The following is an 18976-nucleotide window of genomic DNA, read 5'->3' as shown; positions in this document are numbered from 1 at the left end:
ACAGGCACTGATAGCTTGTATTTTCTCTTTATAAAGGCTGATACTGCAGGTAAGACTAATGTTGCCCAGGTGGGACAAAAGGGACTTAATCGATCACTCAATCAATCAAACTTTGTGTATATAGCACCTTTCAAACAAATCCAGACACAATTAAAAGTGCTTTACAACTGATTGAAAAAATAACATTATATAAAAAAATGTAAAAGACTAATGCAAACAATAAAATTAATAGCAAGCAAAGGAAAAAAATGTAATATTGCACACAAAACTTGATTAAAAAGTTTATTAAAAAAACTGCTGTAAGAAAGAGAACAGCAAATAAAAATCTATTTACAAGATAGTAAAAACAAAAGAAGCCTCTAAGACACTTCATGAACACCAAACTGAATTAAAAGTAACTAGTTGTTAGCACTTGGACTGCCTGACTTGTGTCACATGTCTGGTGTTTATAAAGTGGAGGTACACTGCTTCATAGCCCTCTAAGTTTGGATGCATGGTTACAAGTTGACATCAGCCCGAGCAGCTCCAGCTCCTCTCGCGGCTGCAGGTGAGCTGAGCAGCCAGCTGATCAGAGCTGACCAGAGCTGAGCTGAGCCGAGCCGAGCCGAGCTGTGAGTGTTTACTGTCTGAGCTGAGCGTTAGCTGACTGTCAGATGAAGCTGCTCTGTGCAGCTTTATGCTGTGAAGCAACAACAACGACACTTTGAACATGTCAGGGTGAGTACGCTCGATGCTTAACTCGACTTTACGGAAGCCGGCAGTGACAAAAAAAAAAGTGCTAAATTGTGTGCCAGTCTCGCAGCTATGCTAGGTTAGCCTTAGCATGCTAGCACAGATTTGCCTCTGATTTTGTGGATGACGCGGCGGCAGATATCTTTAACTGTTTCGTGTTTGGATGCCTTGAGCTAACGCTGCTGCCTCTTAGCAATGAGTCACAGTTTTGCCGCCGGTGGGTCGTGAACAAGAAGCAAGTTGAGGTAAAGGTTTCACACACAGCTGAGTGGGTAAAGTTTAGCTAGGTGCTGTTTCGTGTACGGTTTGTAACAACACTGTAGTTAATTAGCAGTGTTAGCACTGAGAGGCCAGTTGTTACCGTTAGCTGAGGAAAAAACCCTCTAACGTGTATGAATCTGCAAAGCCTCACCAGATACTTGATAGACAAGTTATGGATTATTGTTTTGTAGCAGCCACGTAGCTACAGACACCTGGATGTAAGGTGTGTTAAAGTGCACTTCTCTCTCTGTCTGACAGCAGCTGATAACAGATAGAGGAGCAGCCAGACCCATGTCCAAGATCTGGGTGTGAGCAACTTGGGACACAATGTCTCTCTTGTTGATTTCCTTCCTTGGAATTCTCCTGCTTGGGATTGTGGTGTTATGGGTCATTTTCAGGTAAGACATGTGTCAGTTTCTGCTGTGATTGCCTTGATACTATGAGGGAAACATTGACAGTACTGCTTGCAAAATTTAGACCAGATTTTTACACCATTTCAAGATCAAAATCAAATATGTCTGCTCTTGTCATCTCCTCCCTAGGTGGCTCATATCTACCCTGGCTGTGCGATTCTTCCATACAGCGCTGAATGCTGATCTAAAGATCAAATCAGTAGGCCTGTTTTCTGTCCAGGGAGTTAGTATCCAGTTTCAGCCCCAACATACGCTGGTAAGACACACTGTGTTTACATGACATTTATGTTGTGAGCTCATTCCCGTGTCAGGGGTAAACGTCTGACTCAGGACACATTTCTTGTTGTTTGTTTACTGTAAAGTAATATATCAAAAGTACCTGTTTTGACTTAGTATACCCAGAACTATTGTATTGTCTTTTGATTTCTGATATTGTTATGTCGTGATATTTGGCGAAAGCGTTGTCTTTTCCTTGATTTATTATTGGCCTGTTGCAGATATTGGGATCAGCATCCTGTCCTTTCCTGATATGAAAACTATTTTTAGAGGATGTAATGCAGAAAAAGATGCTTGACATGAATTACAATGATTGCATTCCCACTGTAATTTACTGTCATCTGCAACGCTGTCAGAGCTACATCAACCAAGAAATATCGATCTAAACTGTTTGAGAGATCGTGGCCAAAAATGTGTATGATTCAAGATACGTAGATTGGATACTGCGATGTAGCCCATAACTTTCCCATAACAGTGACTTTCTTTTGGCAGGAAATTGACAGAATATGGATTTCAAGTAAACTTCTGAACCAGGATTTGCCGTAAGTTCTCACATTTCTTTGTTAATTTCATACTTTGACATAAAAATCTTTTAACAAATCAGTTCTAGATGCCTAACCCTTGTATAAATAAAAGCATATAGTTATTTGAGACGGTAACTCATGGTTGTGTTTTTAGGAGATACCTGGCGTTATGTGTCGGCGAAACCAGAGTTAGGTTTGACCTGCAAGCACCACTCAGCCCTCTGGTGAAGAAGAGCCATGGGGAGAAGTCTGGGAAGATTACAGTCAGCCCCACGACGTTGCGCTTTCTGTCACAAGTACGGAGCCTCGCTGTTGGTCAATCTGTTGAAAAACTGATATTTTTTGGGCAGTACCTATAACTTCCTATCTTGCGGTTTCAGCTGCTGTCATTCCACATCAGCTCGATCAATGTGATGGTGCTGAACATCGCACTGTCAGAGTCTCTGTGGCACATGACTGTTACAGGCATCACCTTGTTACTCGACCACCAGAGTAAAAGGTAACGACACTGTTCACTCTCTGTAATTTCTGTTGGCCAGTGATCTGACTTGATCAATACATTTAATTGAAAAGAAAGAACCGGTTGCGGTAGATGGCCACCCACCAATGAGTCCGGTTCTGCTCTGAGGTTTCTGCCTGTTAAAAGGCAGTTTTTTCTCGATTGATTGAACGCCCTGAACAAGGATCGAGCCTCATAGTATTAACTTGTGTTACAGGCTGGCGTGGGACTTCTCAGTCGGGCAGCTCAGCAGTAAAGTGCTTAAAAGCAGCCAGATGGTAAGTTCTGCTGTTTTCACTGAAATAGGAACTTGTGATTTCAACATGTGTGTGACTAACTCTCTGATTCTCTCTGTTGTAGGATATATGTTTGGCTGAAGTGGCCCTGAGCCTGCTGCTGTCTGGAGATGTGAGCCTGCCAGAGATGAAGCCGGGCTGTTTGTCCCTGAATGTGAGGACGCTTATAGCAGAGCTGCATGAGGGACTATTTCTCAGCCAACTCCTGGTGCCTCCGTCTCCTGAAAAGAGCATTCAAGATGCATCAGGTGAGCAAATGTATGCTGACTTGTCAAACTGATTACAAGAATAATTTAACAACTGATTTAAATGTCTGACAATTTATCAGTTTCCCTTTGCCCCTGATTAAAAACAAAAAATCACACTATTAACTTTGTGATTTTCGATGGCAGATTCTTTTATTTTTGGAGCCATCTTTCATCTAAGTCTATTTTTGGTTGTGTCATATTTTAACACTTGACCTGTTATGACAGTCCCTTGTGCCATAATCTAGGGCAAGTGTCCTTATAGCCCTAACAAAGTATCCACTCTGCAGTTTTGTTGTAAATGTACAAGATCATCAAAAAGCAGCACTGTTTACTCAGAAGATTTTGCAGGGTTGGTTGTATGAGTGTATTCCTGTATTCTCCATGTTCTCTCTACTTGTATATTTGTATCCCTGAATTACAACCATAATTGCTGTTGTTTTCACTGGCTTCACATCAGTGATCCTCTGCTTCTTCTAAAATACCTTAATGTGTTCGATCGTCTTCGTTATTCTTAGCTGTTCTGCTAGTCCGCAAGAAAACGAGGACAAGATCATTTCATAGAGCTTTATTGACCTCTGCATGTCCACATGCTTAAAATAGATACAGTTTAACCTCCATCTATACATCTGCAGGTCTTTTGGGTTATAATTCACTGAGTGAGATGTTTTAAGAAATGTTTTCTTTATACTAAAACATCAGCAGCACAGATGTGGTTCAGGTTGGCAGTTTTTTCTATATAAGTACAGACTGTCAAGGCAAAAAAGAGGAAATGACACATAAGCTTTCTGAGGTATTTCTTAGGTATTTCCATGTTACATAACATTTTTCCAACATATTTTTAGATTGGTTGGATCTTCAGAAACCAAAACATTAAAAATGGCACTGTTAGTAATTTTTGTCCCAAGCCCCCCAGATGCTTAATGATTATAGGCACAGTTATAACATTCAAAGACTATACAGTTTGTCTATACAGACAGTATGTGCATTGCATAATATTCTCTAATATCAAGGGCACAATGTCTTAACATTTTTATTAAATCAAAATATGTTTGTATTTATAACATGCTGAAGTATTATAATGGCTTTCATCACATTTTTGATTACACCACACATAACATGATTTAATAGCGTTAATACTGTTTCCCTTCAGAGTGTGAAAACACTGAGTTCATCCAGACTGAGACTGTGGAACGGTTCCATCAGCTGATTCCCCAGAAGGTCAACGTGGAATTTGATAACACAAATGTAACCCTGTCCATGCACAGCCAAAAAAGGTGAGTCAACATTTTACCACCAGACGCATAAAGTTATTGTTGTTGTGCACAATTTGATTCCCTGTTTAACGACTTATCGATTGAAAACCTTTTATGGCTTCCTGCGCAGACACCTGAACTGGACCCTGAAGTCTTTAAAAGTTTGCTATGGACGTGACGATGAGCAGCTTCCTCTTAAAAGCTTCACTCCTGAGCTGAGCTTTCCCCAGAGCAGCCTGGAGCTCCTTCTAGAGGGTGAGTGGACAGCTGGGTGCCAGACGCAGTGCAGATAGATGAAGGAAAAACACTTTTGGGTAACACGTTTTTTTATTATTGGCAGATGGACTTCTCCTCTCACAAAGTCGGCAAAGGATCCTTTGTGTGAACACACTGAAGACAACGCTGCAGGTGAGGAGGATGTTCGGTGGTCACGGCACAAGACTGTGACTCATATTTGACATTATCATGACTCTTGTTTTGTGCTGGTAGGTTACGTCGATGGACATCGCAGGGTCATTCACAGTCAACACTTGCATCATTCACTACCGTCACCAGGAGTTCTCTCATTGGCTAAATCTATTTCCATGGGAACAGCTAATCCATCGGAAGGCAGCTCACAGAAAAAGGCAAGTTCCAAAAGAAAACCTAAAACATTTCGATTGACACCGCTTGACTAAAAATCCCCTGCTGCAGTGAAAATAATCATCTAACACCTTTTTTTTTTTTTTATCATCTTCTCTCTCTTACCCATATTTGTGTTGGCACATCACTCATTCTGTATTGTGTTGTTCCGTGACGTTATTGTGATGTGTAGTCCATTAGATTACTTGCCCACCCTCCTTTTCCTCAGGCGCCTCCCTCACCTGGATGCTCCCGTGATGATCAACTCCTCTGTGTCCAACGTCAACGTGAGCGTTCAGCTGGGAGACACGACGCCTTTTGCTCTTGGTTTCCTGTCTGCCAGCGCAGGTACTGCAGGTGTTTCACATGCTGCACACATGCAGAGAGAGGCAGGTGAACGTCATATGATGTTGTTGCTGCTTTGCAGAATGAGGGCATTGTTGTGTTAAAGAGTAACCTCAGCACCCCGTGGTAAGCAATAGCGCCCCATGTTATGACTTTACATCATGTGTAAATCCTGTTGTATTGTCGCAACACAATTTCTTTGACTCACTCCTCACGGTTTTTATTCCGTAGGGGACGTTTGGGTCAACCTTTTTCAAACATGTCAAACTAGATTAGATAAGATCTTTTCTTAGAGTGCCCTTTAAACGTTACACATTAACTTTCACTCCTTTCTTAGCTTTAAGTAGCTTATGTTTGTATTCATAACAACTTAAATCGCAGTATGTCTGCAACATTATTTGTCCAGAAGTCGTTTTAGTGTATTGCCTCATACCAAATACTCAGCCAATCGTGCTTTTTATCGTTTCCTTTGCAGAAATGTATTTTGAAACCTAAACCAAAGACAAAAGCAGACAAAAGTTTTTAAGTGTGAATTGAAAAACAAAGAATCCTTAAACAAATGAAGCAAAGGGGCAGTAAGTAATAAAGTGTATCAGTAACAGGCGACTTTCTGTATACATATTTACAAATAAGGTCAAACAAAATCTAAAGACGTGAAATAAAATCAGTCTTAATTAAATGCAGCATATTTAGAACTGCAGCAATTATGAAGCTGTTCATATTCTGTCCTAAATGATCCGATCACAGTCTGAAAGCTTTAAGTTTGTAAATTCACAGCTGCCATTAAATGCGTCTCGACATGCGTTGCGAGTGAAGTCACTTCTCTATATGCAAATATTCACTTACATCACTGGAACAAATGGATACAACATGTAGACCATTAACAAGAAGGCGTAAATAGTCAAGACTGCGTTGTAGACAGCATAAAAAAATTTGAAGGGAGTCTTGCTGACTTCTTCCACAAAGAAGTAGCCTTTACTAGCTACAGTTTACTGTATTTGTATAATTTGACATGTTTACCATCAATAAAATGTGGAAAATGGTGGGAAAAAGTAGAAATCAGTTAAAGTTGCAGTTCAAACAGCTTTTGGTACAACAAGCTGTGAACAGGGCCTTTTTGACTGTGTGTCCTCTAAAAGATATTTTTTGCTGACTTGTGTTTCCTGTGACTGTAGAACTGCTGCATCTCCTTGACATTAAAGATGACACAGAGAGCCCAGAATCCCAGAACGTGCACCAGCGTGCCTCACTGTCCCTGGACAACTTCTGGTGGAGAGTGGGTCAGGGCTCTCATATCCAACAAGCACCCCACCCTCCTGGCAAACACGTGTGGGGAGAGGCGCTAATTTTAGACTCGCTCAGTCTTCAGGTAGGAGCACACTGAACAGACTTGTTTTTATTCAAAGGGTTTGTTGTCATATTTGATTGATTAGTTGATTGTTTTTAATCTCATCCCTCCAGGGCAGTTTCAACCGACCCCACATGGAGTCGAGCAGCCATTCTCCCAGTTTGAGCGTGGAGACAAACCTGAGAGGGCTCCAAGTGGAGCTTTCAGAAACATGTGCACTGTGTCTGTCTCGCCTGCTGTCCCTCATCTGTGTTCCTCGTGACACGGGGCCACAGCTGTCAGACGTGGCCTCGGTGTCTCCCTCTAGTGACGATGCCGTCCGGCCCACCCCCTCCTCACAGCTTCACCTGCTGTTCAAACTGGACTGCTGTCTGGAGGATGTTAATGTGTTCACACTGTCAAATCTGGCAGGTGAGTTATTTTAGAATATTTAAGAAGGTAGCCTGATTACAAAGAAGTGCTTTCTGCTCTGTTGGCTTTTTTTGGGAAGTCACTGCATGGAACATAAGTTGACTGTTTTTAGGGCATAATATAATGTGTTATTGTGTATATATGTTGCATCTTGTGCGATCAGTGACCACAGGATTCACATATACTTCTGCTTTGGCTCTCTACTTTCACGTTTAATCATCATCTTTTATCTGCCTGTGTTCTCGTTAGGAGCCGTGTCCTTGCGGATGGACACTGTCAGTGTGCTGGGCACTGCAGAGAGCTCCACAGTCTCTCTTCAAGGTGTCAGCTTGTCAGCAATCAAAACACTCACAGAGAACATGGAGTCATGTTGCCCCGCCTCTGAAACCCCCAACCCTGTGCTTAAACTCACCACGATAGCCTTGACCTACCACATCACCACCCACACCTTACAGGTAATCACATCACGATCAGTTGTCTTTTTCTGCATTGAATGAATCTCTGTGTCAAAAATCATGTTTTCCTTCTTGATCAGGTTCAATGTGAAGAGGATTTCACAGTTGAATGGACGCCACCGGACCACATGGTGTTATATCAGCACCTGACTGAAGCTCAGGCTTGTTGGCGCATGCTTTGTGGAGAGAAAGACGAGGACAGTCCGGTCAAACCTCCAGAGAGTGAAATCCGTTCAGGCCACAGCAGAGTGCTGTGTGTGCGCGTTGAACTGGGCAGCCCTCGTCTGACAGCCCATGTTAGCAAACAGAACTACATCCTCCTGCACACTGAGTCCCTCTCAGTATCCAAGCATGCCGGTTCCCTTCGCATGCGATCTCCCTCCTTGATCTTCAACTTCGACGGCCACAACATCGTCACTTTTAAAGATCTAGATGTTGAAATGCACGAAGAGCTGACCGAGATGCAGCTGCACAGAGACGTCTTCCCCTTCCTCACCACTCCTCACAACCGTGTCTGGGTCCTCACTTGCCCCTCTATGGCAGTTGAGTTTCCTTACCAGTACAATTTCTCCAGCACCTTTGACATGGCCATCAGTGTGCAGAAGTGGCTGAAGACCCTGCATCGCTCCCAAAGCAAAGACACTACCATCCAACACCTGCCTCCGGATCTCGTGTTCAAGATCAGCCAGTTCTCGTTTGTCTTCTTGGATGACATCTTTGAAATCAAGCTGCGAGACAACTACGAGCTCATGAAGGACGAGAGTAAGGAAAGTGCAAAGCGTCTTCAGCTCCTGGATAAGAAGGTGGCAGATCTGCGCAAGCAGCACGGAGAACTTCTCCCTGCCAGAAAGATCGAAGAGCTGTATAGTTCTTTGGAGAAGAAGCACATTGAGATCTACATCCAGCGCTCACGCCGCCTCTATGCCAACACACCTATGAGGAAGTCCCTGCTGACCTGGACCGTGTCAGACTTGGAGCTGGTGGTCCTGGCTGATCAGTCCCTTCATGGACCAGAAAGGGTGAGAGAGCAGCTGAGGGACATTGACGGGATCAGTCCTTTCCCCAGAGACGGACTCCCTCTGGTGGTCCAGTGGTGCCGTGCTGTCAAGTTTAAACTGACTGCATATTTGGGTAGGCTGCTAAAAATTGACTTCCAGATATAGAATGGGAACAAAAATGAAATCAAAGCCTCACAGTTTTGAGGTTATTTCTACACATACAAAAGTAACTGATGTCTTCGCTCTGTCTTTGATGTGCCAGTGAGAATTCGGGATTACCCCCGATACCTGTTTGAGATCCGTGACTGGAAGTTGTCAGGACGTCTGATCGGGACCGAGCAGGACGGACAGGTCAGAGCTCATCGCAGAGCGGTTGTACCACTTGGTCCACCGTGGGGAGACGTGACGGTCCACAGGAACATGCCACCACTCAAGTTCTACTATGATTTCAAATGTGAGTTATGCAAATCATGCTGTCACCATGCTACTCTTAGTCTCTTACTGTTAGTCTTTTTATTATCCATTCCCATCACATATACACAGTTTTTCATTGTCCCTGAATTGTCACAGCTTTTGAATTCACAAAACCAAAGTTAAAAAAGAAGAAGCAGGCATCTGAGGAAGAGAGAAATCCTGCACATGATAGTGATAAATGTTGTGAAAGGTATAGACTCATTATTAGAGGGGAAAGTTAAATAAATAACCCGAAAGTCACAGATATTAGTAGTGAAAATAAAAGTTTGGAGCAGCTGTCACTCATTCTTGTGCAGAAGAGAAGTAAAATGAATTTGTTTCCTGAAGTCGAGGCAGAGAGTTGTTGCATCAGCTGGTGAATCATAATCAGTATGTTGCAAGACAATCATGAACATCAATCTTCCTGTTGGGTAATTTGAGGTTTACTCTGTAAAATTCTCAAAGTTATTATCTCTTACTCAATATTCTCTATTTTTCTTACAGCTAACATAAATCTGTACACTATTGTGTGGGGGCCGTGTTGGGACCCTGCCTGGACTCTGATTGGCCAGTCTGTTGACCTGCTGACCAAACCCACAGTTGACCCCTCACCTCCTCTGGCCTGGTGGGACAAAAGTCGTCTCCTTCTGCACGGACGCTGGGTGATGGACATCGATCAGGCCAATCTTCATCAGCTGGCTACTGAGGTAAAATCATAAATCTCAACTGTTGTGGATTTGCAGGAGATCTTCTGAAGGTTGATATTTGTACTCAGTGACCACTTTATTGGAAGCAACTGTACAATCAAATGCCATGCGACTGTTCTCCTGACGTCAATAAACATATAATTTCCAACTGTGTCACCAGAAAGTCAATGTCATGAACGTTGTAATCGTAGAATTTGAGCTGTGAGATTTGATCGCATTAGATTGCACAGTTGTTGTTTTATGGCACATGCTGCACCTTCACAGTGGTTTATGTTGTTGTTTTTTGCAGTGCGTGAGCTGTGTGATAATAAATCCCCTAATCTAAGATGGTTCTTGCTTTCTTACAGGACCCTTACAACACTACTGAAAACCTGCACTGGGAGTGGAATAAGCTGAACTTTGACTGGAACCCAGGGCAGTTTGTCTTTAAAGGAGATTTGGATGTAAATGTGAGGACAGCATCAAAGTAAGTGAAGGCATCAGAGGTGGACATAGTGATTAGCTGTATTTGTAAAGAATCAGTGATACAGATGTCTTTTTCCACACTAGGTATGATGATATCTGTTTTCTACACCTGCCCAACCTGTGTATGACCCTCGACCTCCAATGGCTTTGCCATGGCAACCCCCATGACCACCACGCTGTAATGCTCTGCTGTGCGGAGAACGTTGCAGATGTGACCTCAGGACAACCTCATGACTCCTACAGAGCCTTTCGCTCTGAGAACCTCAACCTCTCCATCACCATGGACCTTAACCAGCACTGTGGCACAGGTACGAGCAACTCTGGTAAACATTTTTTTCTAGCTAAAACTTCCTATCATAACAAAACATATTCCTGTGATACCAAAAATTCATCTGAAACTAAGCTGAGAGGATTTTAAACTTCTGTCAGTTTTCTGTAATGAGGCCCTTTTATTGTTATATAGGTATTTTGCTGTATACAGTCATATATTGTTTTATTTTACAGAAGCCTCACAGCCCAGAATCCTGCTGTACAGCAGCACCCTGCGTTGGATGCAGAACTTTTGGGCGACTTGGACGGGAGTATCTCGTCCAATCTGCAGAGGCAAGCTCTTCCACAGCCTGAGGCCGGTCCGCAAGAAGCTGGGTCAGCACTACAAACAGATGTCCTACACAGCTGCCTTCCCACTACTACAAGTAAGTGTTTTTCTAGGCTGCCTGCCAGCAACAGTCAAGTAAGAGCCTGCTGTAAGCTTGTGTTTTCATTCACTTACACAGAACAGTATGTACCTTGATTCATATAGATAATTTAGTTTTTCCATGTTATTTCTTTACACTGGGATGTGTACATTTCTGCATGTTCTGTCTTTTAGGTGCATTACTGGGCCTCATTCGCCCAACAGAGAGGTATACAAGTGGAGTGCAACAGAGGCCACGTCTTCACTCGAGGGGCGCAGAGACTTATCCCACAAGGTTTGGACGACGATATCATAACCATTCAAGAAAAAACAAATGATTGAATTGGTTGTATGTTTATTTTAATGTGGATTTGTGTGTGTGTTCCTCAGCTGGCACTGTGATGAGGAGGCTGATCTCTGAGTGGAATGTGACTCAGATGGTGAGTGAGCTCTCTCAGGTGACAGTTCACCTGATGGCCTCCACCTGGGACGAGACAGCTGACCACCAGATCAACGCTCAGGTGAAGAAGACTCACCTGCTCAGCCTGTCCTCCCTGAGCTACCAGCGGCAGAGCAACCGCATGGAGGAGGTAAAAACCCACAGATGGCTGGACTTTAATCCTGCTTTTCTTTCTGGCTGCTATCATGATTGAGATCTTTTTGAAATATGTCTAACAGGAGGTGAACCAGAAGGATGAGACGAATGCCTCTTACACTCACAAACTGCGCCTGGTGGACCTGCGTGCTTCCTGGACCACCACTAACAGGAACATTGCCTTTGGGCTGTATGACGGTTATAAAAAGGCATCTGTGCTGAAGAGAAATCTCTCCACTGAAGCGTTGAAGGGGCTGAGGATCGACACGCAGCTGCAGGCCAAGAAGCTCAAACGCTCCCCTTCAAACTACTCTCCCACCACGGCCCCGACCACACCAGTCATGCCCACAGTCAGTCGAGCAGAAAAAAGTCAAAATGAAGGTGAGGAAATAGCTTGACTCAGACAAAGACAACAGCTGAGTCTCTTAGGATGCACTGACCTCTTTGTTTTTGTTGTAGGAACATCGATGCTCCAGAAACTGATTGAGGAAACAGACAAGTTTGTGGTGTTTTCAGAGGAGGACTCAGGTGTCAGCGACCAGCTGTGTGGTATCGCAGCCTGTCAGACCGATGATGTCTACAACCGCAACTGGTTTATCGAGCTGGTCAACTGTCAGGTGCCTTCATAATAGAGTTTTAATTTTCTTTTATTTGTTTGTTGCTGCTATCTGTTATCGTGCAAGTCTTTATGAACGCAGATCAATAACCTGATTTTCTTTTATTTTTATTTTACCAGATGATGCTGCGGGGCACAGAAACCGCCGGCTGCGTGCTTGTGTCAGCAGCAAAGGCTCAGCTGCTTCAGTGTGAGCACCACCCAGCCTGGTACAGCGACACCCTGAAGCAGAAGACCACCTGGACCTGCCTGCTGGATGGCATGCAGTACTTCGCCACCATGGAGCCAAATCCATCTGAGCAAGAGGACAGACAGTTGTGGCTGGAGGTAAGAACAGCTCTGTGTTCTGTATGTTTGGCTATTCTGGACAAGTATGATGATTTTAAATTCTTTTACAACTAATATTAAACTAGGGATGATGAATTTTTATGTCAGAGCAATGTATTATGAAACGATGGGTACTAATGAGTAGACAGTTAAAAGAGCTAGACTTATGTTATGATTTTGGATAATAAATAAATAAACTTAGACCAAAGCCAGATAAAAACTTGCTCAGTCACAAGTCATAGACCTGTCCTCCGAACCGCAGCCTTCACCACCAACAACCTCATCTTCATTTTGTCTCATCTCAGTCCTATAAAGGTAATCTACCTTCATAGCGTCCTGTCTTGTTCCTGATGTTCCACGTCATTATACCCCTCACAAATAGCATAGCGTTTTTTTTAGTATGGTGCAACACACCCGGTTTAAGAAAAGAAGAAAACTAACTATGCAACTACAACATCACAACTGAGGCTGTTGTGTTGTGCTTTTCCTGCTCTGAGTGGTTTCTTATTGTTTGAATGTATTTAGGTGAAAAACATAGAGGAGCACAGGCAGCGTAACCTGGACTCAGTCCTGGAGCTGATGGAGAGCGGCCAGGCTGTGGGAGGAATGGTCAGCACCACTACAGGTAAATAACACATTCTCATCCCACAGACCTGTTTCTGATGTGAACTGCCAGACTCTGACCACACTGCTTCTGCACTGTGAAAATCCTTTCCAAGGTATGCAAACGGTGCTGCTGTAGAGGGACTCTGATTAACTTCTATTTTAAGGATGTTGAAGTTGTCCCTTCTGTGTCTGTTAGACTGGAACCAACCAGCACAGGTGAACGAGGCTCAGCAGGTTCAGCGTATCATCTCACGTTGTAGCTGCCGGATGCACTACATCAGCTACAGTCACGACATCAACCCAGAGGTGGCCACACAGATCAAACCGCCCGAGCTGAGGAATAATCATGAGAAAGAGGATCTGCTTAAAAAACAGGCCGGTATGTATCCTCACCAGCATACTGATAGGCAAGAATATACAGAATATGCCTTGCTTTGACTTTAAATAGTTTTCTTTTGTTCATTTAACAGGAGCTGTGGACACCTTCACCCTCATTCATCATGACCTGGAGATTTCCACTAACCCGGTCCAGTACGCCATGATCCTGGACATCGTCAACAACCTGTTGTTACACGTGGAGCCCAGACGCAAGGTGGGCTAACAGACCCAGTTCACAAAAGATTTCCATGTCCTTACCAATGTTTCATCTTTGCTTATTAAGTGTTTTTTTTTAACCTCGTGGACATGTAGGAGCACAGTGAGAAGAAGCAGCGAGTGCGTTTCCAGCTGGAGATTTCTAGTAACCCTGAGGAGCAGCGCAGCAGCATCCTTCACCTCCAGGAGGCAGTCAGACAGCACCTGGCCCAGATCCGACGCCTTGAGAAACAGATTTACTCCAACATCAGAGTGAGTCACAACCAGCTTTCATACCAGATATTGTACTCCTTAAACGATCACTGAAATTTAAAACTGAGTTTATCTCAACATAATAATACGTAAACATGAATCAAGTCAGAAAAAAGTGATGTTTACAAGTAAAATGGACAACACTGAATTGACATCAAATAGGAGAATGAAAAGAATGAAACATTAACTGTCTATCGTCCATCAGGCACAACTTGAGGAGCTGAGCGGTGATGAACTGATGGAGATCAACACCAGACTGCAGAACCAGCTGAACCAGGAGAAGAATGACATGCAGATGAAGAGTGAAGAGCTCAACATTCTCATCAGGTCTCACATCGGCATTCATTCACAATCAGCGCTGACAAAGATGTGAAACGCACAATTAATTCTCTTTATTCCTTTCAGGTGTTTTAAGGACTTCCAGCTGCAACGGGCAAACAAGCTGGAGCTGCGTAAGCCTCCAGAGGATGTGAGTGTGGTGAGGAGGACAGAGATCTATTTCGCCCAGGCTCGCTGGTGTTTGACCGAAGAGGACGGGCAGCTCGGCATCGCTGAGTTGGAGCTGCAGAGGTTCATGTACAGTAAAGTGAGCACAGCAAGGAGTAATAAAAATAACCAGGGTTAGGTTTAGGGTCCTAACCAGTAAAAGCCTCTTGCAGTTTGTTTAATCGCTGCTGGATGGTGAATGTTTTGACCCTGAATACTTTCTTCTCACAGCTCAACAAGTCTGATGACACAGCAGAGCATCTTCTGGAGTTAGGGTGGTTCACAATGAACAACCTGCTGCCCAATGCTGCATACAAGGTACATCAACCATTCATTATTCAGATTTGGCTGTATTTAGGTATTTGTTGGAGTTTAGGCTGCATATTTATTTGACTTTAATACGTTTTCAATTATAAATCTGCTGTGTGGAACTTTTGTCTCCCCCCTCTGGCAGTTAGAGTAATTACACAAACATTGTCAACATGCTTGTGACGCATTACTGGTATTGATTGTAGCCTGCTCTCCTGCTATGGTGGCTCCTTCCTTCAGCTCTGGCAAACCAGACGTTCCTGGTTAACCTAAAGTGCGTTGTCGCCAGTACGGGAAAGTTGCCACGGAATCCAGATTTAAACTTTGGTATCCTGTTAAAGAGAGCTTTAATCTGGCGGTGATACTTTTTAATCAGCATTGTGTGAGCTTGTAGGGAAAGGGTTTGAATGTAAACTGTAGGTTTAAGTATATAAAAATGCAATGTCATCCATGACAATATGCAATATTTATGACTCTCTTCCTGGTCTACTCTGTGCAGCGTGTGAGGGTATGTACAGTGACAAGACTTGATGTCTGTGTTGACTCCATCTTGTCTGTTCAGATGGGATCACCCAGTGGCTCTTCAAAGTTTCATATTCGATGTTGCATGCACACATTTGAAGGATTCATTGATGCATGTGTGACCAAGGACTCATTACGTTTTCTTAACCTTTATGTTTTTGTCCGTACTCGTGTTCATAACATCAGTAATGTCAAAGTATTCTGTTTTGACATCAAAAACTCACTCAGGCTTTTATTTTGTGATGAGGATGAATTAAACTCCTTCCTCTTTTGAAGGTGGTCCTTCGTCCTCAAAGTAACTGCCAGTCCGGACGCCAGTTCGCTTTGCGCATCTTCAGTAAAGTGCGCCCCCCTGTGGGAGGAATCTCTGTTAAGGAGCACTTTGAGGTGAAGGACATTGCATCACATGCAGCTGCATTCACAGAAACACTTGTATCATGTTTTGATAAAGATTTTTTTGTGTCCATTATCAGGTGAATGTGGTGCCTCTCACCATCCAGCTGATGTACCAGTTCTTCAAGAGGATGATGGGATTCTTCTTCCCAGGAAGAAACGTTGAGGAGGAGGAGGTGACAGACGAGGAAGACAAGTTCAGATTGGTTACCACGGGTAAGTTTGCGATATGACAGCAGTAAGATGAGTAGCACTTAGTCTCTGTGTGGGATCACCAGCCTGTAATCTATACCAGCTTCCAGATCAATAATAGTTTCCATTTTCTCTGCCAGATGTGTGTGTGCGTGTGTGTGTGTGTGTGTGGTATTGAATAATCCATTACTGTGTTATGTAATCCCTCTAAGCTATTAAACGGCTGTGTGTCTTTGGATATGACCTTGAGATATGTGTGAGAGACTCAGTGGGAGTATAAGGTGTAGGGTGCAGAGTCACGCAGAGGCCACAGTGCTGATTCTGATGTGGTCTGTGTCACAGGTATCCCTGTCAAAGCCCGGCAGTCGTCAGAGGACACCATGGGCGCGATGGGCCCCAGCAAAGGTGTCACCCAGGGACTGAACCGCACTGCTGGGGTCAGGAGGTCGTTTAGGAAAGCTCCAGAGGTACTAATGTGTTTGGATCGGTTGTGCTCGGATGTAAAGAACAAAATCAAATGAAGAAACATAATTGCATTTATAATTTCCTCCCCGCCAGCATCCTGTTGATGACATCGATAAGATGAAGGAGCGAGCTGCTATGAACAACTCCTTCATCTACATCAAGATTCCCCAGGTGCCCCTCTGTGTCAGCTATAAGGTGAGTTCTCTGTGCATAACAGATACGCTGGCTGTTATTTCTGACTCCATCCCTGTTTAATAGTTAAAAACAAAGTGAATGTTTGGCAGATTAATTATATTGCAGCTTTATAACTGCTGTATTTGTAAATAAGTGGCCCAAAAAAGTATAGGTTTAATTCCCTTTTATTTAAAACCACGTAACACACTTTTTTATTTACAGTCAGATGTTCTTTCTTAGTTTTTGAACTTATGTCTTGCTTCTGTAAATTCTCCCGTCTGTAGGGAGAGAAGAGTAGTGTGGACTGGAAGGACCTGAACCTGGTTCTGCCCTGTTTGGAGTACCACAACAACACCTGGACGTGGCTCGACTTCGCCATGGCTGTGAAGAGGGACAGTCGGAAAGCACTCGTGGCGCAGGTACACAACATTAAGGACTTTAAATCCACACAAAATGTGCTCTTCTGTACGGTTTAGAAAGTAAATTGTATATATGAACTCTCTTTTGACTGCTCGCTGCTCAGATGATAAAGGAGAAGCTGCGTCTGAAGCCAGCATCAGGCTCAGACCTGCGGGGCAAAGCGTCTGAAGGGAAGTCTGACAACAGCCTGCAGCAGCAGGAGGAAGACGAGAAGGCTCGGCTCCTCATCGGCCTCAGCTCCGCAGACAAGAGCTCCAGCAAGAAGAGCATCTTCAGCCGACGCAAGTGATGCAGCAAACACTCGCACATTCACACCACGTCAGGGCTTGACTGGATGATCCGCAGCAGCAGCTGCCACGCTCCCTCAGTGTGGGGATCAGGGAAACTCTGCCTCTTAGGGGTCAGAATATCAGCCTGGCTTCGTGAATCTCAATGAAAAAGGGAGATGGTGGAGCATTTCAAATAGTTTTAGGGCATATCTTACTGTATCATACAAGCCTGCTGAACTTAAAGTGAAATTCTGGAGTTTTTCTTTCTTTTTTTTTTTTTGTTTCTTTTTAAACACTCCTGTGTGTCTCAGATTTGAGGGAACTCAAACAGCTCCAGGATTACCAGGGTGCCATTTTGACCAAATATATTATCTTGTTTATGTGTGTGCCATCTAAAGTTTCCCTCTGCATTTCAAACACTTTCAAAACAATGACCACTTGTGCTGCATTGAATGTAGCGAGGAAGATTTAACAGTATGTAGCTCGCACTTCACTGTCACTGTTGTACTTCCTCTGCTTCTGTACAAGCGAGAGTGAGAGCACCTTTTCCTGCTGGCTCGGGAACACTGTACATCAAAGTCTGCTAGGATAAATTAGACTCTACGGAAAGCACCTTGACTGCTGCGAGCTATAAAGAATTAGATTTTGAGATGCCATAAATAAATATATCAGATGTGTTTTATCGACTGAAGCTTGAAGATGTGTGGCTGTATGACTGTCGCTCTGACAGGAAGGCCTTCTCCCACAAATGACCACAAAAGCTATTTTATATTTTACCTGCACCTGTCGGCTAGCTGTACCTCACCCCCAGTGCAATATATCAAGAATAGAGCAGAAAAAAACATGTCAGTGTGTTGTATCATGTGGCACTTGGTTTGATGGTATTGTGGCAAAAAAAAAAGAAACAGATGTGTTGCAGCTAATTGCTGAGTGTATGTTTTGTAATTTTATTACTAAAGCACTTTTTATGCAAAGTATTTTGATATTTTTGTAACCATTTCTGTTGAATTACTTGTATAACTGTGCTGCTAAGCCTGTTATTTCAGTCACATTTCTATTAAAGGAACAGTTCACCCAGATAATGAACATTCGGTCATTATCTGCTCACCGTCATGCTGACCAGAAAAGTCAGGTGAAGACTGTAGTCCACAAAACATTTCTGGAGCTTCACATCAAAACAGAGTTTCAGCATTCTGCTAAACAAATGAAGTAGATGAGGACGTGTTTTAAAATGTCAATAAACACGAGAAAGAATATATGAAATGGCTCCATATATCTACAGAAGCCCAGAGATCCCACACTGATTTGAAAAGATGGTATTTACAACCTTGTTCAAGCTGAAATCTTGACTGTAGCTGCTAAAAGCGTTGTAAGTGGGTTTACAAGGGTGTGAATAACAAATCAATTTTTGATTTGGAGGCTTCTGGAGACTTTGATTTCACTGGACGAGCTGTCTTCTCCACAAAGTTGATTGACGTATATCGATTTTACGAACTGCGCAGCCTTTTGCTTCTGCTGTTAAGGGTCCAGGGTAGTATACGTCTGTAGTTATCTCTGCTTTTTCATCTGAAGACTTTGGTAGAATACTTAAATTTTCACAGTTCTCCTTGGACATGATGGTTTTCCTTTTGATCGATAGATCAAGAAATAGCTGGACACTGAACCATCTCTTATCCAGCGATGATGTCAGAGGTCTACTGTTCACTTTCACAAGACGTGTACATTAGTCACAGCGCGTAAGGCACAGAGCATAAGAAAAAGGGTCATAGAGATCT

General features: G+C 43.3%; 1 protein-coding gene across 6 annotated transcripts; it reads left to right on the top strand.

Annotated features, from left to right (window-relative positions):
- The first annotated feature begins 438 nt into the window (after window positions 1-438).
- On the top strand, window positions 439-18367 carry LOC119004475 (protein KIAA0100-like). Of its 6 annotated transcripts, none has more exons than XM_037071413.1 (40): window positions 439-717; window positions 1255-1391; window positions 1536-1662; window positions 2175-2224; window positions 2361-2502; window positions 2587-2705; window positions 2923-2983; window positions 3066-3249; window positions 4400-4523; window positions 4633-4757; window positions 4843-4910; window positions 4992-5128; window positions 5317-5471; window positions 6644-6837; window positions 6930-7227; window positions 7477-7682; window positions 7763-8813; window positions 8943-9134; window positions 9638-9840; window positions 10188-10306; window positions 10390-10613; window positions 10810-11000; window positions 11177-11276; window positions 11372-11571; window positions 11660-11957; window positions 12036-12193; window positions 12313-12519; window positions 13045-13144; window positions 13322-13504; window positions 13596-13717; window positions 13816-13971; window positions 14177-14298; window positions 14377-14557; window positions 14689-14775; window positions 15565-15675; window positions 15762-15897; window positions 16216-16340; window positions 16432-16533; window positions 16797-16931; window positions 17036-17221. In XM_037071413.1, the coding sequence occupies exons 2-40, from the start codon at window positions 1321-1323 to the stop codon at window positions 17219-17221; spliced, it is 6750 nt and encodes a 2249-aa protein (XP_036927308.1). In that variant the 5' UTR covers window positions 439-717; window positions 1255-1320. The 6 variants fall into 6 exon arrangements, with proteins under 6 accessions (XP_036927308.1, XP_036927337.1, XP_036927327.1 ...); XM_037071442.1 differs by having other exon boundaries at window positions 1252-1391; window positions 5353-5471; XM_037071432.1 differs by having other exon boundaries at window positions 440-717; window positions 1252-1391; window positions 17036-18367.
- Window positions 18368-18976: the final 609 nt, after the last annotated feature.

The sequence above is a fragment of the Acanthopagrus latus genome, chromosome 2 (assembly GCF_904848185.1).
Source record: "Acanthopagrus latus isolate v.2019 chromosome 2, fAcaLat1.1, whole genome shotgun sequence".
NCBI lineage: Eukaryota > Metazoa > Chordata > Actinopteri > Spariformes > Sparidae > Acanthopagrus > Acanthopagrus latus.
The sequence above is the reverse complement of the archived record's forward strand: the minus strand, read 5'-3'. Positions and strand labels throughout refer to the sequence as shown.

Bases quoted from the DNA above. Each gene is read 5' to 3' on its own strand.
- LOC119004475 (XM_037071432.1), top strand. From the start codon at position 1,321: ATGTCTCTCTTGTTGATTTCCTTCCTTGGAATTCTCCTGCTTGGGATT. The intron at 13,972-14,176 runs GTGAGTCACAAC...ATCGTCCATCAG, and splicing joins AGATTTACTCCAACATCAGA to GCACAACTTGAGGAGCTGAG. The intron at 16,341-16,431 runs GTACTAATGTGT...CCTCCCCGCCAG, and splicing joins CGTTTAGGAAAGCTCCAGAG to CATCCTGTTGATGACATCGA.